Source organism: Scyliorhinus canicula, chromosome 14, assembly GCF_902713615.1.
Source record: "Scyliorhinus canicula chromosome 14, sScyCan1.1, whole genome shotgun sequence".
NCBI lineage: Eukaryota > Metazoa > Chordata > Chondrichthyes > Carcharhiniformes > Scyliorhinidae > Scyliorhinus > Scyliorhinus canicula.
Window position 1 is genome coordinate 5,237,597 of NC_052159.1, and position 22,855 is coordinate 5,260,451.

The 22,855-nt window shown below is 48.5% G+C and overlaps 1 protein-coding gene across 1 annotated transcript; it reads left to right on the forward strand.

Moving 5' to 3' along the window:
• The first annotated feature begins 1,282 nt into the window (after nt 1-1,282).
• folr (folate receptor) lies at nt 1,283-17,899 on the forward strand. Its single transcript, XM_038818889.1, has 5 exons — nt 1,283-1,442; nt 8,868-8,997; nt 12,188-12,376; nt 14,724-14,859; nt 17,466-17,899. Exons 2-5 carry the CDS (start codon nt 8,872-8,874, stop codon nt 17,750-17,752), a joined length of 738 nt encoding a protein of 245 aa, XP_038674817.1. The 5' UTR covers nt 1,283-1,442; nt 8,868-8,871; the 3' UTR covers nt 17,753-17,899.
• The last annotated feature ends 4,956 nt before the right edge of the window (nt 17,900-22,855 follow it).

The window sequence follows — 22,855 nt, forward strand, 5'->3', positions numbered from 1 at the left end:
GTGGAAGTGAGGGCTTAAGTGGGTCGGTGCAGATTCGATGGGACGAATGGCCTCTTTCTGCACTGTATGTTCTATGTTTAAAGTGCTGAGGGTTTTGACCAAGGGTGGTATCATGACCGGTACAGGCTTGAAGGGCCGAAGGGCCTGGCCCTGTGCTGTATTGTTCTTTGAATGTTGGAATAACAACAACTTTCAATCGTATATCACCTTTAATGTAGTAAAATTTCCCAAAGTTGTTCACAGGAGCGCCTATCAAATCAAGTCACACAATTATCTGTGATGGATAACCAAAAGAGAGGTCAGAGTTGGGTTTCATGCAGCGCCCTAACCTGTTTCTGTAAAGAATAGAAAACCACACAGACAGGGCAGCAGAGGGGCGCAGTGGTTAGCATTGCTGCCTCACGGCGCCGAGGTCCCGGGTTCGATCCTGGCTCTGGGTCACTGTCCGTGTGGAGTTTGCACATTCTCCCCGTGTTTGCGTGGGTTTCGCCCCCACAACCCAAAGATGTGCAGGGTAGGTGGATTGGCCGCGCTAAATTGCCGCTGAAGTGGAAAAAATGAATTGGGTACTCTAAATGGGTACTCTGCCGCCGTGCCACCCTAACTGGGAAGATTTGTACGACCCGTGTCCTGTCGTGCGGCTCAAATCTACATTTCATTTCATTTCATTTCTATTCTGTCAATTTGTTGTCTGGTAAGAAGTCTTACAACACCAGGTTAAAGTCCAACAGGTTTGATTCAAACACGAGCTTTCGGAGCGCAGCTCCTTCCTCAGGTGAATCGTGTTTGAATCAAACCTGTTGGACTTTAACCTGGTGCTGTAAGACTTCTTACTGTGCCCACCCCAGTCCAACGCCGGCATCCCCACATCAATTTGTTGTCTGACAGACGTCTTGTTATCTTGATTTTGTCCCTCCTTTTGGGAGTTTTTCTGATTGATTCTCCAGTGAAACACAACTTTCATTTATGGGAAACTTTGTAAAGGTGTCAAAGGAGCAGACTACATTGGATTTAAAAATAAAACATCAAAATACTCTCCTTATTTAGCGGATTCGGCGATTCACTGTATATACTCCAGATTCTGGAGAAGGCTAAGATTGTGCATTAACTAATTTGAGTTAAATTGATGGAAAGTTCGATGGCTTTTGTCCTTTGGAACCCAGGTGCACACCGAGTGAGGTTGGGAGAGAACTTGTGTTGAGATAAAAAGCTGTTGACAGACACTAGTGGGGAGGAGAGAGTAGATTCCGAAGGCACTGAGGTAGCTTCCAACTGAGATAGGAGCCCAGTGCGACCAGAGCCCTGTGTGATCAGAGCCCTGTGTGATCAGAGCTCGCCGCTGACTGCAGTAGGAACTCCCGCCGTTGTAGTCTGCTACCTCCTCACCGAAGTGTCGAGGGAACTTGCTTGCAGATTTTGCGAGGTACTGCAGATATTGCCAGGTCTGTTTGTCATTGTGTCTCCTATTCTTTCATCTTGGTTTGTGTCAAATGGCTGTAAACCTGACACTCTTTTATTAATGGGGAGCTTTCTCAAATTGTGACACTGTACAGGGAGCTTTACTCTGTATCTAACCCTGTGCTGTACCTGTCCTGGGAGTGTTTGATGGGGACAGTGTAGAGGGAGCTTTACGGTAGCATGGTGGTGTTGATCAGGAGCTTACTCTGTATGTACCCCGTGCTTGTCTTGGGAGTGTTGAGTGGGGACTGTGTAGAGGAAGTTTACTCTGTATCTACCCGTGTGTGACGCGATGTGGTTGTGGGGCAGTGTGAGGGGCTTCCTCTGTATCTACCCCGGCTGTACCTGTCCGGAGTGTTTAGGGCAGTGTAGAGGGGCCAAATCTGTATCACTCCGTGCGTACCTGTCTAGTGTTTATGGGGAAGGGTAGGTGGAGCTTTACTTGTATCTAACACGTGTGTACGTCTGGGAGTGTTTGATGGGACACATAGAGGGAGCTGTACTTGTATCTACGTGCTGTACTGTCTGGGAGTGTTTTATGACGTGTAGGGGAGCTTTACTCTATATCGAAACTGTGCTGTACCTGTCCTGGGAGTGTTTGATGGGGACAGTGTAGAGGGAGCTGTACTCTGTATCTAACCCCGTGCTGTACCTGTCCTGGGAGTGTTTGATGGGGACAGTGTAGAGGGAGCTTTACTCTGTATCTAACCCTGTGCTGTACTCTGTACTGTTTGTTCTAATTTGGAGGTGTTTTCCTGCAATTGATGGACGTCAATTGCAGTAAAATTGATGAGTTCTATGTACAAATTCCAGGAGAGATAGCATTGGGATTGTTGTTAGTTTCTGTCTCTTTGCTTACAAAGATCGTCAGGAACACTGCTGGCTGACGCTCAAAAGTCTGGCCTCTGGGCAAGGTCTTTGCTGAGTGGTTGGAACACAGAGCGGCGAGCAATCTTCACTTCACAATCACACTGGTTTTGTCTGGTCTTTCAGTCAACAATGGAATGGTTAAAAGAAAAACAATGATATCATCTCATGGAGTGAAGAATGCAGAAGCATGGAATCTGATAACACAGCTGGAAGCCATTCAGCCCATCTGATCTGCTAGCTAAAAAGTATCTGTCCAGCATTATCCCACCCTCTCTCATTTGAAAATGAATGAAAATCGCTTATTGTCATGAGTAGGCCTCAATGAAGTTATTGTGAAAAGCCCGTAGTCACCACATTCCGGCGCCTGTTCGGGGAGGCTGGTACGGGAATTGAACCGTGCTGCTGGCCTGCCTTGGTCTGCTTTAAAAGCCAGCGATTTAGCCCAGTGAGCTAAACCAGCCCCAATTTGGTCCGGTTGCCCTGGGCAAAACGAATCGCCCTTCAAAACATCTCATCCAGTTGCCAAGTACTTTAATTCTCTGCCTCTGATTATTAATCTCCCTGCTAACAGAGAAAAAGCCCGTGCTTGTCCACACTATCCAGACCCCTCATTGAAACAGCCCCAGCCTGTCCAATCACTCCTCAAAGTTAAAATTTCAGTTCCTGGGAACATGTTAATAAATCTATCGCTATGGTGTAATTCCCTCCTCCCTCCAAACCCCCGTGATACATGCTTACAAGCGAATTAGGAGCAACAGTAGGCTACTCGGCCCCTCGAGCCTGCTACCCCATTCAATAGATCGCGACTGATCTGCTTGTAACCTCAACCCCACGTTCCTGTCGATCCCCGATAACCTTTCACCCCCTTGTTAATCAATAATCTATCTAGCTCCGCCTTAAAAATATTCAAAGGCTCTGCTTCCACTGCCTTTTGATGAAGAGAGTTCTGGAGACTCATCCCCTGAGAGAAAATATTTCTCCTCATCGGCGTCTTCAATGGGTGACCCCTTATTTTTATACAGTGACCCCTAGTTCTACAGTCTCCCGCAAGAGGAATCCTCTTCCCCACATCCACTCTGGCAATAGATCCATCGAATCCCTACAGTGCAGAAGGAGGCTGTTCGGCCCATTGAGTCTGCACCGACCCTCTGAAAGAGCACCCTATCTAGGACCACTCCCCACCCTATCCCCATAACCCCACCCTGTCTCCGTAACCCCACCCTGTCTCCGTAACCCCACCCTGTCTCCGTAACCCCACCCTGTCTCCGTAACCCCACCCTGTCTCCGTAACCCCACCCTGTCCCCGTAACCCCACCCTGTCCCCGTAACCCCACCCTGTCCCCGTAACCCCACCCTGTCCCCGTAACCCCACCCTGTCCCCGTAACCCCACCCTGTCCCCGTAACCCCACCCTGTCCCCGTAACCCCACCCTGTCCCCGTAACCCCACCCTGTCCCCGTAACCCCACCCTGTCCCCGTAACCCCACCCTGTCCCCGTAACCCCACCCTGCCCCCGTAACCCCACCCTGCCCCCGTAACCCCACCCTGCCCCCGTAACCCCACCCTGCCCCCGTAACCCCACCCTGTCCCCGTAACCCCACCCTGTCCCCGTAACCCCACCCTGTCCCCGTAACCCCACCCTGTCCCCCGTAACCCCACCCTGTCCCCCATAACCCCACCCTGTCCCCCGTAACCCCACCCTGTCCCCCGTAACCCCACCCTGTCCCCCGTAACCCCACCCTGTCCCCATAACCCACCCTGTCCCATAACCCCACCCTGTCCCCATAACCCCACCCTGTCCCCATAACCCCACCTAACCTGCACCTCTTTGGACTGTGTGAGGAAACCGAAGCACCCGGAGGAAACGCACGTAGACACTGGGAGAACGCCACACAGTCACCCAAGGCCAGAATCAAACCCAGGTCCTGGCTCTGTGAGGCAGCAGTGCTAACCACTGTGTCACCGTGCCGCCCTTCTGTTTTCTATCCATGTCAATATGTTAACCCCTACATCATAAGATTTATTTTACGTAATAACCTTTGACACGGCACTTTATCAAATGCCTCCTAGTACTGTACATCCGCCCTTTCCCCTTTACCCATAGCACATGGCATGGTGGGACAGTGGTTCGCACTGCTACCTCACAGCACCAGGTTCAATTTCGACCTTGGGTAACTGTTTGTGTGGAGTTTGCCCTCCCACAACCCAAAGATGTGCGGGTTAGGTGGGGTTACGAGGATGGGTCGAAATGCCTCCGTCTGCACTGTAGGGATTCTATGGTTCTACATGGCTCCTTCACAAAAAGACTCCAACAAATTGGTTAAACACGATTTCCCTTTCACAAAACCAGGTGGTCTCTGCCTGATTGTCTTGAATTTTTCCAAGCGCCCTGCTCTAACATCTTTAATTAATCCCTTCAAACATTTTCCCTGTGATAGATGTTGGGCTAGCTGGTCTGCATTAATACTTTCTGTCTCCCTCCCTTTTGAATAAAGGAGTTAGCATTTGCTATTTTCCAATCTAATGGAACCTTCTCTGAATCTAGATTATAAACTCAACGCATCAGTTATCTCATTGTCCACTTCTTTTAGGACCTTGGGGTGAAGTCCACCTGGACCAAGGGGATTTGTCAGCTCGCAGACCCAACAATTTGCTCGTTATCACTTCCCTGGTTATTGTAATTTTCCCGAGTTCCTCCCTCTCTCCCTTCCATTTCCTGAATTTCAGTTATTTCTGGGATGTTACTTAGTGAAGACAGATGCAAAATTCCTGTTTAATTCATCTGCCATAGCTATAATTTCCATTGCCAATTCCTCAGGTTCACTTTCTATCGGGCCAATGCTCATTTTGTTAACTTCCTTATTGAAATATCAAAAGAAACTCTTATTACCCATCTTTATATTACTGGGTAGCTTTGTCTTGTACTCTAATTTTCCCTCCTTATCAATCTTTTCGTCATTCTTTGATATTCTTTATATTCTTTCCTGCCTTCTGACCTGCCACACATCTTGGTTAAATACTGACTTTAACGTTTCTAGTTAACCGTGGATGACAGGACCTCCCCTCATAATTTATATTTCCCATCAGAATGCGTCTGTTCTGAGTATTCTGAAATATCTCTTTTAAATATCTGCCACTCAATCTCTGTTGATCCATCCTTTAAGCATATTTGTCTGTTCACTTTAGACAGTTCCACTTTCATGCCCTCACAATTGTCCTTATTTACATTTAAATTACATTTGACTCACTCTTCTCTCCCTCAAACAGAATGTAAAATTCAATTATATTATGATCGCTGCTACCTAAAGGCACCTTCATTGTAATCAATTAATCCTATCTCGTTGCACAATACAGTACCATGTCTAGTATAATCTGCTCTCGGATTGGGTGTGGAATGTACTGTTCTCAGAAACTATCCCAAAAACATTCTACGAAATCTGACGGCCAGAATGGGAATCTTGTGGCTGGGTCTCCAGGGTCCCCAGAGGTTCTGGGGAGTGGTAGTCACTGTCAATTCCTCTCCCTTTTACTTGCCAAGACTGGAGCTGCAAATCGCTCGACTGGTCCCCTGACCCCTGAGCTGCTGGGAAAGGTGCAGAGTAGCTCCTCCTGGAGACCCTTCAGGTGTCATAGGGCGCGAAGCCACACCCCTTTTTATTTACAGCACTCTCTTCCATAAACCAGCTAATTGGTCAAGAGGTGGGGGGGGGGGGTGTTGGAGGTTGAGGGGTGGGCTGAGACATGGGTGGGGAGATATTCGGAAGAAGGGTGGGGGTTGGTAGGGTGGTTGGGTTGGGGGGAGGGGGCCGATGGGGAGGTACGGTGGGGGCCAGACGGAAGAGTCCGAGGGGGTGTATCAAGGTGCAAGTGGGGATTTGGGGGTCATGGTGTTTTATAAGTTCTCACTTAATCTCCCCGCCCTTGTATTCTATGCTTCGGCTAATAAAGGAAAGAACCCCATATGCCTTAACCACCCTATTTACCTGCCTTAATTTCATGGACCTATGAACAGTCATTCCAAGGTCCCTCTGTCCTTCTACATTTAGCAGTATTCTATCATTTATTGTGGATTCCTGTGCCTTGTTTGACCTCCCCATGTCCATTATCTCGCATGTCTCCAGATTAAATGTATTCTCATGTATTTTCTTGAATTCTGTTCAATTCCCTTTTCTTCCCATGTACTGAATGATCTGTTGAGCTGCTTGCAGAAAAATACTTTTCACTGTACCTCGGTACACGTGACAATAAACAAATCCAATCCAATCCAAAATTCCATTTGCCATTTTTCTGTCCTCTTGACAGACCCTTCCAAATCTTCCTGCACCTTTCCTCTTCAGCATTGACCAGCCAATTCTTGTATCATTTGGGGGCTCCTTTATGGCCCTTGTATTTAAAGCTCAATCATTGATGAATATACCCCGAAAGGCAAGGGGACCAGTCCTGAGCCCTGTGGGAGCCCCACTCTCATCCCACCCTCGCAGTCACCCCTGTTGGCCGTCACCCTTTACTTCCAGCCACTCAGCTCATTTTGGATCCAACTTGTCACTTTTGATTGGATCACACAGGGTTTTGCTTTCATGACCAATCAGCCACGTGGGACCTTATCAAAAGCCGTGTTGGAATTCATCTCGACCTCACCAAATGTGCCCCCCTCATAGGATCATCAATCCTCCTTGTACCTCTTAGAAAAATCGATCAAATTAGTCGGACTCGGACTCAATCTTTCCGTAGCAAATCCAGCAGTCTGCCCTTGCTTAATCCGTGTCTTTGGACAGTGGTTAGCACTGCTGCCTCACAGCACCGGAGGCCAGGGTTTAATTCCGACCTTGGGCGACTATGTGGAGTCTGCACGTTCTCCCCATGTCTACGTGGGTTTCCTCCCACAGTCCAAAGATGTGCAGGTTTAGGTAGATTGGCCGCGATCAATGCGCGAAGATAGTGCGGGTCAGTAGGCCTAGCTAATTAAGTCTTATTACCTGCAAATAGTCGCATTCAAAGCATTGTCTGACATCTTTGACTTTGTCTATATATATGTTTCTGGAACCCACCTCTTCATTCATCTGAGGGAAGGAGCAGTGCTCCGAAAGCTAGTGTTTGAAACAAACCTGTTGGACTTTAACCTGGTGTTGTAAGACCCAAGGTGGCTAGAGGACAGTTAAAATACCAAACCGTTGTGGTCTAATTGAATGGCAGAATAAGCTAGAGGGGCTGAATGTCCACCTGGTCCAATGTTGCAGTGAATCATCAGGGCAAACCCTGATTGATAGAATTTAACCTGAATCTTGATGGTTAGAGTCATGCTCAAAGAGCCCTCTCTCTATATAAAATTCAGCCGGGAAGGTGCAGAAAGATCAGGAATCTCTGGAGAGAGAAAACATGTGAAATGTGTCTGGTCACAGAGTTTTACAGCACAGATAGAGGCCCTTCAGCCCATCGTGTCCGCGCCGGCCATCAAGCACCTATCTACTCTAATCTCATTTGCCAGCCCGTGGCCTTTGGACAAAGTTGGAACTTTAACCCTCTTGGGGAATTCCTCCGAATATCCACCCGCTCTCATTCTGTTATTTTCTCTTTGCTGGCTCGGAACTTGCTTATTCATCTCTAACGCCTTCCAGTTCTAATAAAAGGCCATTGAGTGGAAATGTGAACTTCAATTCTCTCTCCAACTCCTTATCCTAATTTGCACCCGGGTCTGTTTGCATGGCCTGTTCTTGCTGTACCTACACTGGCTCCCAGCCTGGCCGTACCGCATTGGAAATTCTCCTCCTTCTGCCCAAATCCCCCCAATGGCCTCACCTCCTCTGGTCCCGCCTTCACTCCCTACCTCCGTCACCTCCTTCTCCTGCTCCTGGGAGCAACCCTCCCAGACCTCCGCGCCCCTCTGATTCCGGCCCCTTGGGTATTCCCGATCGCAATCGCCCCACCATTGGTGGCCGTGCCTTCGGTTGCCTGGGCTACAAGCTCTGGATTTACCTCCCTCCTAAATTATTCCGCCTCTCTGGCTCTTGAGGCACTCCTTAAAATGGGCCTCTGACCAAGCTTTTGGTCACCTGTCCCTAATGTCTCCTTATGTTGCTCGGTGTCAAATCTAGTTTGCCTCCGCGAAGCCTCTTGGGGTGCTGTGTCCGGTTAAAAGTGGTGAATAAATGGGGCAGCATGGTGGCGCAGTGGGTTAGCACTGCGGCCTCACGGCGCTGAGGTCCCAGGTTCGATCCCGGCTCTGGGTCACTATCCGTGTGGAGTTTGCACATTCTCCCCGTGTTTGCGTGGGTTTCGCCCCCACAACCCAAAAATGTGCAAGGGTAAGTGGATTGGCCACGCTAAATTGCACCTTAATTGGAAACATGATTGAGTACTCTAAATTTATTTTAAAAAATTTTTAAAAAGTGGTGAATAAATAAAGGGTGTTGGTGCTGCCCTGCCGGCTGAGCGTTCCGTGTTTCAGGATCCCAGCGTCTGCAGCGTTTGCTCTTATTTTGGCGTTTACGACGAATGCTGCTGTTTTCAGAAACTCACTTGCTCGCTCTGATTTCTGTGCAGAAAGATGCTGCGGCTGCTGGTTCTGGGATTGACCCTCACCCTGACAGCAGCCAAGGATATCCTCAACATCTGCATGGACGGGAAACACCACAAAACGCAGCCGGGATTCGAGGGGAAACTCTACAGACAGGTAACGGGGAGGCACATGGGTAGGCCAGGCATGCCCCCCCCCCCCCCCAAACCACCACCACCTTCTTGAGTTACGTTTGAGTTACGTCCTGTCCATGGCTCAGTTACAGTGCTGTGGGATTAGAGGGTGTGCAAGAGCAGCAGTGTGGGGACACAAAGCTCGCTTTTCTGCTCTTCCTGCAGCAACACCAACTTGCATTTATATAGAACCCTTTTGACACTCGGCCACGTGAGGAGCTATTCGGACAGGTGACCCAAACTGCGTTAAGGGGCACCTGAAATTAGAGGAGAGGGAGGCAAAGAGGTTTACGGACGGATTTCCAGAGCTTTTTGGCGCTCAGATAACTGGAGGCCCAACCGTCAATGGTGGCCTGATTAAAATGGGGCGGTGGTTTGAGGTTGTGGCTGGAGGAGATTACGGAGATGGGGAAGCAGAGGACGTGAAGAGGTTTGAGGCATTCCTGGATCACGTGCCAATATGTCGGCATCCTGCCTGACATTGCCACGGCTACGTCTTCCTAGTGGCTGTTCTTTGTGTGAGCATTGACTGTGAAAGGCTTCGCTTGACTCCAAACCTGACTCCACATCTGCACCCTAATGGTTTATAGTGACCAAAACCTCACCAACTGCTAATTTTCTTGTTACATCGAAACAAGTATCGGCCATTCAGCATCCCCCCCCCCATCCCAAAGTCTGATCTGCTCAATTCAACCATGGCTGGTGTGTGTCTTAACTCCATCTACCCAACATGTTTCATAGAATTTACAGTGCAGAAGGAGGCCATTCGGCCCATCGAGTCGGCACCAGTCCTTAGAAAGAGCACCCTACTTAAACACATGCCTCCACGCTATCCTCGTAACTCAAAAGACGTGCTGTTAGGTGAATTGGACATTCTGGATTCTCCCTCTGTGTACCCGAACAGGCGCCGGAATGTGGCGACTAGGGGCTTTTCACAGTAATTTCATTGCAGTGTTAATGTAAGCCTACTTGTGACAGTAATAAAGATTATTATTATCAGCCTAGTAATGCCACCTAGCCTTTTGGACACTAAGGGGCAATTGGGCGGCATGTTCGCACAGTTGCTTCACAGCGCCAGGGTCCCAGGTTCGATTCCCAGCTTGGGTCACTGTCTGTACGGATTCTGCACGTTCTCCTGTGTCTGCGTGAGTTTCTTCCGGGTGCCCCGGTTTCCTCCCACAAGTCCCGAAAGATGTGCTGTTGGGTAATTTGGACATTCTGAATTCTCCCTCCGTGTACCCGAACAGGGGCCAGATTGTGGCGAGTAGGGGCAGTAACATCATTGCAGTGTTAATGTAAGACTAATATAATAATAATCTTTTATTCTCACAAGTATGAAGTTACTGTGAAAAGCCCCTAGTCGCCACATTCCGGCACCTGTTCGGATAAGCTGGTACGGGAATTGAACCCGCACTGCTGCATTACAAACCAGGTGTCTAGCCCACTGAGCTAAACCTGTTCTACTTGTGACAGTAAAAATTATTATAAATTAATCATGGCCAAACCACCTAACCTGCCCATCTTTGGACTGTGGGAGGAAACCGGAGCACCCAAATCATTGTTTTCCAATTAAGGGGCAATTTAGCATTAGCTAATCCACCTGCCCTGCATATCTTTTGTATTGTGGGGGTGAGACCCGCGCAGACAGTGGGGGGGAAATGTACAAACTCCACACGGACAGTGACCTGGGGCTGGGATCGTACCCGGATCCTCGGCGCCGTGAGGCAGCAGTGCTAACCACTGCGCCGCCCCTGAAATCTGCCTTCCCAACCTGGTCTGGCTTACATGGGACTCTAGACCCACTGTAGTAAGGTTACTACCCCCACAATTAGCGACGGGCAACGAATGCTGGCGTTGCCAGTCGTGTCCACTCCCCACAAAGTTATTAAAGTTATGGTAGAATCCGTATTACGGAAACAGGCCACCTCCCACTTCACCTCTCCCCCCCCACCCCTGTCCCCTGCCTAGGAATGAGAATGTTGCACCTTTTCCTCGTTCCCCTCTTAATCTGGACTTGGCCCCCGTGTTGTCAATAGATGTGATTTTAACAAGCCGATAAGGAAGACCTTGGCATCAGCATATTACCTTTTATAATACGGCAAAGTGAATTTACTTTCTTCAGCTTTTGCAATTTGATGGTAACGATGCTACGTCAAGACCAATAAATGCCTGTAGATTGAATTGACCTTGATGTTGCTGGGATCTTCATATCTGGGACTGTGGTTAATACTGAACTAGCAGGGGGAGGGCACCATTCTCACTGGTGCAATGTTCCTTTGTAGTATCTTTCCTTATCCTGCTGGCTTTTCACTCCAGTTTTATCTCGTGAGCTCTCGCACATTGCGGGCCCTCGCTGCCTCAGAAGCTGCTGATCTTGCGTAAAGTTTGCTGAATGACCAAAATCCCAGGTTTCACTTGGTTGACCTCCTTCCATCCCGGTATTTTCACAATGCAATGATAGTGGAGTTCTTTTTTCCAAAAAAAAATTTAGAGTACCCAATTATTTTTTTCCCCAATTAAAGGCCAATTTAGCGCGGTTACACCCACGCAGACACGGGGAGAATGTGCAAACTCCACACGCACAGTGATAGTGGAGTTCTTGACTAATCACAGGGCTCAACAAAGAAAGTTAGAGTTTGCATAGTGCCTTTAACTTTGTAAAACATCTTGAGGCCCCAGCAAAATTTGATACCCAGTCAGGTGAGAGATTGGGGTAGGGCTGGTCAAAGAGTTTGGTCTTCAGGAGGTTCTTTTTTCTTAGAAAATGTTTTATTGAGGTATTTATAATTTTAACAATCTAAGCAAACATATCCAACACACTCAAAAAACATACAATAACATACCCAACCCCCATCCCAAGCATAGACCCTAAATACCCATACATTAGATTCCCTACCCTTATTCGGCACTTCCATGCCCCCCCCCAACTCCGCCCTGCTGACGGTCAACTTTCCTTAAGCAAGTCGATGAACGGCTGCCACCTCTGAGCGAACCCTGTACTGAACCACTTAAGGCGAACTTAATTTTCTCTAGCCTCCTCTGTAACTGTCTCCAGCGGTTATTATTATTGTTATAAATAAGGAAACCCAAGTGATTAAATATCTCCCTTAATTGCTGAGTAGAAACCGTGTGTACTTTAATCTTTGTTACTAACTTGTCTTTTCGGTGTGCAGTGTGCACCTTGGAAACACAATGCCTGTTGTACAGCCAATACGAGCATGGAGGCCCACAATGACCAGTCCAATCTCTACAACTTCAACTGGAATCACTGCGGCATCATGACGGATAAATGCAAGAGGCATTTTATTCAGGACACCTGCTTGTATGAATGTTCCCCCAATTTGGGCCCATGGATAGTAAAGGTGAGCAGTGTTATCCTGAGGTGGGAAGCCCTTTGTTCAGACCTCAGATAAATGTGGGATTTATAGAGGGAGCTTCGTCACATCAGTTTCATGGGGCAGTGCAGAGGGGGCTTTACTCTGTATCTAACCCCGTGCTGTACCTGTCCTGGGAGTGCTTGATGGGGGCAGTGCAGAGGGAGCTTTACTCTGTATCTAACCCCGTGCTGTACCTGTCCTGGGAGTGCTTGATGGGGGCAGTGCAGAGGGAGCTTTACTCTGTATCTAACTCTGTGCTGTACCTGTCCTGGGAGTGTTTGATGGGGACAGCGTAGAGGGAGCTTTACTCTGTATCTAACCCCGTGCTGTACCTGTCCTGGGAGTGTTTGATGGGGACAGTGTAGAGGGAGTTTTACTCTGTATCTAACCCTGTGCTGTACCTGTCCTGGGAGTGTTTGATGGGGACAGTGTAGAGGAGCTTTACTCTGTATCTAACCCCGTGCAGTACCTGTCCTGGGAGTGTTTGATGGGGGACAGTGTAGAGGGAGATTTACTCTGTATCTAACTCCGTGCTGTACCTGTCCTGGGAGTGTTTGATGGGGACAGTGTAGAGGGAGCTTTACTCTGTATCTCACCCCGTGCTGTACTTGTCCTGGGAGTGTTTGATGGGGACAGTGTAGAGGGAGCTTTACTCTGTATCTAACCCCGTGCTGTACCTGTCCTGGGAGTGTTTGATGGGGACAGTGTAGAGGGAGCTTTACTCTGTATTTAACCCTGTTCTGTACCTGTCCTGGGAGTGTTTGATGGGGACAGTGTAGAGGGAGCTTTACTCTGTATCTAACTCCGTGCTGTATCTGTCCTGGGAGTGTTTGATGGGGACAGTGTAGAGGAAGCTTTACTCTGTATCTAACCCTGTGCTGTACCTGTCCTGGGAGTGTTTGATGGTGACAGTGTAGAGGAAGCTTTACTCTGTACCTAACCCCGTGCTGTCCCTGTCCTGGGAGTGTTTGATGGGGACAGTGTAGAGGGAGCTTTACTCTGTATCTAACCCCGTGCTGTACCTGTCCTGGGAGTGATTGATGGGGACAGTGTAGAGGGAGCTTTACTCTGTATCTAACCCCGTGCTGTACCTGTCCTGGGAGTGTTTGATAGGGACAGTGTAGAGGGAGCTTTACTCTGTATCTAACCCCGTGCTGTACCTGTCCTGGGAGTGTTTGATGGGGACAGTGTAGGGGGAGCTTTACTCTGTATCTAACCCCGTGCTGTACCTGTCCTGGGAGTGTTTGATGGGGACAGTGTAGAGGAAGCTTTACTCTGTACCTAACCCCGTGTTGTAACTATTCAGTTGGACAGAACCCGATGCTGCGTGCCCGGGTAAAGTAGCTACCTTCTATGCCCGAGTCCCAAAAGGCGCAGGGGGTAAGTTCAAGCTGACCCTGCAGAGCGTTCGGAGCAATCTGATAGCCTGTGTTCTCAGCACTTTGCTGCATCGTGTGAAACACGGACGGCTTTGCAGCTGTCTAGAAAAAGAGAATTTCATAATCGCTGCCTGCAGGACATTATGGATATGTCCTGACGAAACCACAAACCTACCAGTAAGGAGAAGTAGGCCATTCGGCCCTTCGAGCCTGCTCCACCATTTGATAAGATCTGATGATAATCTCAAATCTGCTCTGCCCCCCTCTCCTCCCCCCAAATAACCCATCAACCCCCTTGCTTACCGTGAATACGGATGGCAGCCCTCGAAGGCAGAGCTCCCAGGTACGTTTGTTTGATCAAACACAGCTGACTTGGCTCGGGCACGTCTGCTGGATTAGAAGGCGGTCGCACACCCGAGAAGCATTTGTCGGGTCCGGTAACTGAAGACCGATGGCGGGTGGGAATCCCGAGGCTCCACTTGAGGTTGCGCGACATGAAGACCCTGAACATGGAGGGTCGCACCTGGGAGCCACGGGCTAATGACTGAGGAAACCGGCAATGACCCTGTGGGCTGGCGGGTGCCACCCGCAGTGCCCAGCTGTGTGAGCGGCTGGTACCTTTGGTAGAACTTGCCACCCGAAGGATTGGTCTCGTCAGACGATTGTTTGCGGCACCCATACAAGGGATCTTAATCATGGCGGCCCAGGCTATTGATGATGTGTACGAGGGAGTGGATGTTGGGAGCGCAAAGACTGGCCTGCGCAAACTGAAATTTGGAACAGCGTTCCAGCAGGCCCCTGGGGGCCAGCACAGAGATTCAGTTTCCTCCCAGTCTCGAAGTTATTGCTTTTTAGGTTGATGGTTTTTTTTCCTCTCTCGCTCTCTCTCTTTCGGCACTCTCTGTTTTTTTTAAAAAAAAGAATGACATTAAATTTTTCTCCTTGTGTGGCAGGTCGATCAGTCTTGGAGGAAGGAGCGGATCTTGCATGTTCCGATCTGTAAGACGGACTGTGAGGAGTGGTGGGCAGACTGTCGGGAAGATCACACCTGCAAGGTGAACTGGCATAAAGGATGGGACTGGAGCTCCGGTGAGTGTCTCTGGCCAGGAAGCAGGTAGCTTTGCGTTAGACCCCCCCCAAATGAGAAAATAAAAACAGGAGGAATAGGAGCTGGAGTACGCCAACCGGCCCTTTTGAGTCTTCCCCATCATTCAATAAAGTCATGGCCCATCATCTGCATCAACAAGATTACAATCATTGTCCTAATGGGGAGGCTCACGGCTGGGAATGAACAGCAGCATAATGATAATAAAGCAGGAAAGAGGAAGAATGTGCATGAAGGAGTGAGTGTTTGATCAGGAAATAGTAGCACATTTGACGGGATCAGATTAATAACGGACTATGGGGAATACAGAGACAGGGTTACGAAGCATATATGTGGATTTGCCATGGTGGCGAATAAGGTTAGGGAGCTACAAGCGCAAATATTCATGTGGGAAGTGTGGACGTTCTCCCCGTGTCTGCGTGGGTTTCCTCCGGGTGCTCCGGTTTCCTCTCACAGTCCAAAGACGTGCGGGTTAGGTGGATTGGTCATGATCAATTGCCCTTGGTGTCCAAAACGTTTTGGTGGGCTGACTGGGTTATGGGAATATGGGGATAGGATGGAGGTGTGGGCTTGGGTAGGGTGCTCTTCCCAAGGGCCAGTGCGGACCCGATGGGCCGAGTGGCCTCCTTCTGCACTGTAAATTCTATGAAATTCTAAGAAATCAGGTGCTTAGTATTCGTGGATCTGAAGAGTTTAGAAAATATAGAGAAGGGAAAAGGGGAGGTGGGTTAGCAGTACTGACTCGGGGACACGCTGTGGCAATGGGACGATGTCCTTGAGGCAATGGCCAAATCCATTTGGTTAGTGGACAGAAACAAATAGGCATGGTCACGCTCCTGGGGACCTCTGTTCGATTCCCTGCTTGGGTCACTGTCTATGCAGAGTCTGCACGTTCTCCCCGTGCCTGCGTGGGTTTCCTCCGGGTGCTCCGGTTTCCTCCCACAGTCCAGAAGATGTGCAGGTTAGGTGGATTGGCCGTGCTAAATTGCCCTTGGTGACCAAAACGGTTAGGCACGAGTTACAGTTTGCCACCCTGAAAATGGCTCATTCACCTCCATCTCCCCTGCACATCCTTGGGTTGTGAGGGTGAGACCCACGCACACACGGGGAGAATGTGCAAACTCCACAAGGACAGTGACCCAGGGCCTGGATTTGAACTCAGCGACGTGAGGCAGCAGTGCTAACCACTGTGCCGCCATGCTGCCCTCTCATTGTCCCTTTTGAATGAATCTCACTGTTTCGATGTAGATAGTCCTATAAATAGCTGCTTCCTCTGTTAACTTTGGACAGATCATGTCTTATTTTATTAAAATTGGCGCTCCCCCAATTAAGAACCTTAATTTCCGGTCCACCTTAGTCCCTTTCCATAGTCTAAGCGAGGCAAAGAGCTGAAATCGCCCCGCCCACTACCTAAACTACCTTAAATTCTACTCAGTTGTGGTCACTGTTCCCAAAATGCTCCCCCACTGAGACTTCATCCACTTGCCCGACTTCAACCCCTAAAACTAGATCCAGCACCACCCCCTCCCTTGTAGGACTTTCTACGTGTTTGCTTAAAAAAAAGCTCTCCTGGATGCATTTTAAGAATTCCGCCCCCTGTGGTGTGGATTTGTCCACCCTGGCCCTTCCTGGCACACTCTGGTTATCATTACCTGCCTTGCTACCTTGTGGATTCCAATACCTTCTTTACTCGTTGTCACACTCCCCTTTCTAATTACCTAGCCGAAGGAGTGGGACTCTCATTCGGAGCAAAGTGTCTGCAGCTCGGGCTCCAGCTCTCAAGCTCCGAGTCACCCATTATCCCCCACATGCTACAGCTACAACACCTCACCTGCCCTGTCATCTTCATTGTGTCCAATTTTACTAATTATGTTTCATATTTAGAAGTGTCACTCAGCTGTTTTCTGTCGCAAAGCCAAGTAGTTTAACTAGTTAAGATATAGTATAATTTTCTGCAGTGCTTGTATCTCCCCAGTACCACTCTGTTCCCGTTTAGAGGCTGAAGTCTTAACTCACCAGCCAATCAGCCATCAACTCATCTAACTAAGCCTTAAACACCCACCAGGTCTGGAGCCTGACGAGAAATAGCTCCTTCCTTCCTCTCTCTACCAAATTCCCATCTGCACCAGATTCCCAAGTTGGCATTTGTAACTTGTTGCACTCTGGTCTCGTCACTGTGCCCCCTCCCTGTGCCCCCTCCCTGTGCCCCGTCACTCTGTCCAATAACCCGACCTGTGTACTTTTATAGAGAGCTGATGACTCACACCCAAGTTGCAACTGTGGCATTAGCTTCTTGCTACAGGGATTAACACTTGTTGACTGACGTACAACCACCACTGACGAGCAATTCATGTCAATGAAGCTCCTTAAACAGCTTTGTAGTTTTGAAGTATTAATTCAGAGTCTGACTGCTTATTTAAATGAAAGGTTGAGAAAATCTTATCAGAGAGACATTCACTTGTACTGAATTCCTCGGTTATCATTTGCATCTGTCTTCGATCTTTGTTCCTGCCTGCTTTAACTGAAATTCATTGCGACCCGCGCGATCTTTTCCCTCAGTGAGTTTGTTTTTTTTAAAATTTCTTTTCAGGTACAAACGAATGTCCAGTAAAGTCCAAATGCCAGAAGTTTTCTCAAGTTTTCCCAACTCCGCGGGATCTTTGCGAGAAGGTGTGGAGCGACTCGTACCAGTTCACGCAGCACGATCGGGGGAGTGGGAAGTGCATTATCATGTGGTTCAATTCAGCCTTGCCGAAGAACCCAAACGTGGCGGTGGCACAGCACTACGCCATTGAGATGGGCTTGATCGGATCTGCGTCCAGCGCCAAACTGACGGTCTCGCTTTTCCTCACTCTCTTGGCCTCTCTCTTGCTCTAAGTTTGCCGATGGAGCCAGGAAGGAGTGGACTGATGAAATGCAACGTCTTTCTTCCTGACAGTTTCCGTCAGCGTTCATGCTTTTGAAATGTTGTTGATTTGAACAAGTTTTGATATAAAATTTGCCTTTCCTGTCGTGCCAAATTTCTATCTGTGGGCTGGGCAATTTCAGCTCTTCGCCTCCCTTAAACCAGAAGCTTCTGCAGTGGGTTGGGGGGGGGGGGGGGGACCAAGACGAAGCAAAGGCTTGCGTTTGTGTAGCGCCTATCATGACCTCGGGGCGTCCCGTGCGGTAAATCTGTTTATCCACAGTGAGCGCCTGCGCACAGTAGCGTGATAGCGACCAGATAATCTTTCACTGAAAGTTGAGGGATAAAATACGACCAGGATACTTGGGTGGGGGGGGTGGGGGGGGGGGGGGGGGGGGGTGCTCTTCTGTGAAATTGTGGGATTACTTGTCCTTTTGGCAGGGGACTTCGATTCAGCATCTCGTCTGAAAGATGGCATCGGAGTGTTACTCGGGGCGTGGTTGTCTAAATGCTGACTGCCACTGAGTAGCGAGGTCCCACCCTGATCTCCGTTGGGATGGCAATTGAGGACACTGGAGCGAACCTTAATGGGGCATATACATGGTTGAAAGTGTTATTAGATTATCAGTGAAGTGATGAAAGGGGTCATCAACAGGGCCATCAAGTGACACTTACCTATAACGTGCTCGCTGACACTCGGTTTGGGTTCCACCAGGGTCACTCAGCTCCTGACCTGGTTCAAACATGGACAGAAGAGCTGAACTCCAGAGGTGAGGTGAGAGTGACTGCCCTTTGACATCAAGGCAGCGTTTGGCCAGGTATGGGAATCGGAGGGGAAACTCTCCGCTGGTTGGAGTCATTCCCGGCACAAAGGAAGATGGTTGTGGTGATTGGAGGTCAATCGTCTCAGCTCCAGGACATCACAGCAGGAGTTCCTCAGGGGAGTGTCCTAGGCCCCAACCATCTTCATCAGTGACCTCCCTTCCATCATAAGGTCAGAAGTGGGGATGATTGCGGATGATTGCACAATGCTCAGCACCATTCGCGACTCCTCAGATAATGAAGCAGTCCATGTCCAAATGCAGCAAGTCCTGGACAAGTAATGTTTATGCCACACAAGTGCTAGACAATGACCTCTGCTATCAACATCCTGGGGGTTGCCATTGACCAGATATTGAACTGGACCAGCCATATAAATACTGTGGCAGGCAGCACGGTGGCGTCAAGGTCCCAGGTTCGATCCCGGCTCTGGGTCACTGTCCGTGTGGAGTTTGCACATTCTCCCCGTGTTTGTGTGGGTTTCGCCCCCACAACCCAAAGATGTGCAGGGTAGGTGGACTGGCCACGCTAAATTGCCCCTTAATTGGAAAAAACTAATTGGATACTCTAAATTTATTTTTTTTAAATATCTAAATACTGTGGCTACAAGAGCAGGTCAGAGGCTGGGAATCCTGCGGGGAGTAACTCACCTGAACCCACCCCCCAAAAGCCTGTCCACCATCTACAAGGCACAAGTCAGGAGTGGGATGGAATTCTCTCCACTTGCCTGGATGAGTTCAACTCCAATAACACTCGAAGCTCAACACCATCCAAGACAAAGAAGCCCCACTTGATTCACACCCCATTCATCATCTTCAACATCCACAAGCTCCACCATTGACGCACAGTAGCAGCATGTGTACCATTTGCAAGATGCATTGCAGCAACTCGCCAAGGCTCCTCCGACAGCACCGATCAAACCCACAACCACCTAGAAGGACAAGGGTAGCAGACACCTGGGTCCCCCGCCTGCCTGCCCAAGTCGCTCACCACCCTGATTTGGAAATGTATCGCCGTTCCTTCACTGTTGTTGGGACAAAATCCTGGAACTCGCTCCCTAACAGCACAGTGGGTGTACCTACCCCTCAGGGACTGCAGCGGTTCAAGAAGGCAGCTCACCACCACCTTCTCATGGGGCAATTAGTGATGGGCAACAAATGCTGGCCTAGCCAGCGAGGCCCAAATCACGTCTCACGTTAAACTGAGGGCCCCTGATAACTCGGGTGGGTGTTACAGATCTGATTGTACTATTTGGAAGAGCGGGGAAATTATTTATTCTAAATCTCTTGGCCAATATTTGTAAAATTAGCAATCAGAAAAGATTAATAATTATGATAAACTTTATTATTGTCACAAGTAGGCTTCCATTAACACTGCAATGAAGTTACTGTGAAAAGCCCCTAGTCTCCACATTCCGGCGCCTGCTCGGGTACACGGAGGGAGAACTCAGAATGTCCAATTCACCTAACAGCATGTCTTTCGGGACTTGTGGGAGGAAACCGGAGCACCCGGAGGAAACCCAGGGAGACACGGGGAGAACGTGCAGACTCCGCACAGACAGTGACCCAAGCCAGGAATGGAACCTGGGACCCTGGAGCTGTGAAGCAGCAGCGCTAACCACTGAGTTACCTTACCGCCCAGATTATCTGGATGTTGTTTCGTTGCTGTGGATGGGAATGTGCTTTGTGTTTCCAATGTTGCCGTGGTGACCATTTTATAAAACCCCTTCCCTTGTCCAGGATGGCCTGAGGTCAACAATGACACTATATAAATGCAAGTCTGTCTTTTGATTAATCCGTTTATTCTGTAATCCCCTCCAACCCTTCCAAGATTTCTTGCACTTATCTTCTGGCCCGTTTCGCATTCCTGATTTTATTCGGCCATCAGTGGCCTGGAAGCCAAGGTCTCGCATTCCCAGCTTTAAACCACTCCGCCACTCGACCTCTCCACCTTCCTTTTAAGGCGCTCTGTGAAACCTACCTCTTTCACCATGCTACAGGCCTGAGATTTCCTTAAGTGACTCTGGGTGAAATACGGTTTGATTCTGCTCCTGTGAAGCACCGTGAGATGTTTTGCTACGGTAAAAGAGCTCTTATAAATGCCAGAAGCTGTTATTAATGTGGGTAATTTGGGATTGTCTGACTTTTAAAAAAAAAATGAAAACGCGAATTATAAAGTGCGATTTATCTGTTCCTTGGTAAACAACACACAGCTTAATTTCCTGTATCTGATAAGTCAACAGTCACGGTCAACTTTCCATATCAAACTTCAAATAAATCACAGGAACTCGCCGTATCACATCTTGCATCAGTATATCTGCCACCTTTTAATTGAAATTGACAAACTCAGCTACAGTTTGCTTGTAGATTACTTCTGTGTATGCACAGTGGTTACTTAAATGCGATGAGACTGCATAACATTAAAGCACTTTAACAGCAGAATTATGTCTTATGTTTTGCATTGTGTGACATTTAAGTTGAAGCTAAGTCTTCTCCAGCAGATGCAAGCAATAGCTCTCAATCACTCACTCGCTCTGTGTCCAGGAAAGCACTGTCTGTGGTTCCGTCAATGTTTATTCTTCAACTTCCTTGTTATTAACAAAAGAGCTGATGGATTGTTGGATCGTTTATTTATTTGTTGTTTGTCGGATCTTGTTGTGTTGAAATTGGTTGCTGTGCATCTTGCGCAACAGCAATTAGGAGAAGTCCGATCCTGAGGGGTCCTCACTGGGTGGCTGTGCAGAGGGTGTTTCCTCTTGTCGGAGAATCGTGAACTAGAGTTCGCCCGCTTAAGTCAGGTAAGAATTGTTTTCTCTTTGAGGTTTGATTCTCTTTGGAACCTCTCTTCCTAAAAGTGTGGTAGAAACAGAATCTGAACGTTCTCAATAATAATCTTTATCATTGTCACAAGTAGGCTGACATTAACGCTGCAATGAAGTTACTGTGAAAAGCCCCCAGTCGCCACACTCCGGCGCCTGTTCGGGTTCACCGAGGGAGAATTCAGAATGTCCAATTCACCTAACAGCACGTCTTTCGGGACCTGTGGAAGGAAACCGGAGCACCCGGAGGAAACCCAGGCAGACTCGGGAATAACGTGAGGGTTGTGAGATGAGGGGCTGGTTTAGCTCACTGAGCTAAATCGCTGGCTTTTAAAGCAGGCCAGCAGCACGGTTCGATTCGCCTACCAGCCTCCCCGGACAGGCGCCGGAATGTGGCGACTAGGGGCTTTTCACAGTAACTTCACTGAAGCCGACTTGTGACAAGCGATTTTCATTTCATTTCATGTGCTCTTACTCCATCTCGTGGCTGAATGGTGTAATTACGCTCTATTCCACAGGATCATACATATACAAAGATAATATACTAGATATCATTACACTGTCAATTTCAAATTTACAGTTAACTACTGATCTAGTGTAGAAGACAGTTCTAAAGCTGAGCCAGCCTGTGTGTCGAAGTTTCTCCTGATTTCACTCGTGGAAGGTCTGGTTCGAACGTTTAGACCTCGGTCCCCCAGTCCCAGATCAGTGGAAATACTTTCTCACTGTTTACCCTAACTTGTCCCCTTAATACCTTGGAAACACCCTCTCCTGAAGCTTCTGAATGCCAGGAATGTCTCCTCTAATTGAACCCTTGGAGTCCAGAGCATCATTCTGGTAAATCTACACCGCACTCCTTCAAAGGTCATCACATCCTTCCTAAGATGTGATGTCCAGAACTGCTCAAGGTGAGCCCAGCTGTGGTCTAGCCACATTCTCCCTGTGTCTGTGTGGGTTTCGGCCCCACATCCCAAAGATGTGCAGGGTAAGTGGATTGAACACGCTAAATTGCACCGTAATTGGAAAAAATTAATTGGGTACTCTAAATTTATATTTTAAAAAATGTCTTCCCTTTACCAATTCACACTGGATTTTTCTCATCAACCGAAGACTTAGAAGATGTTCAGTGACCCTCTCCTTAATTATAGACTTGAGCAACTTTCTGACAGTGGATGCCAGGCGAACTGATCTATAATCTCTGGCTTCTACAGAAATGTATTATGTGGAATATTAATTTATTATGTCAGTGGCTGCATTTATATATACATACGGATGTTCAAAATAGGAGCAGAAGTTGGCCATTCGGCCCCTCGAGCCTGCTCCATCATTCAATAAGACCATGGCTAATCCGTTTGTGTTTAGAGTTCCACATCCCCATCTACCCTCGATAACATCTAATCACCTTGCCTTTTTAAAAGAATTATACAGTGTCCAAATA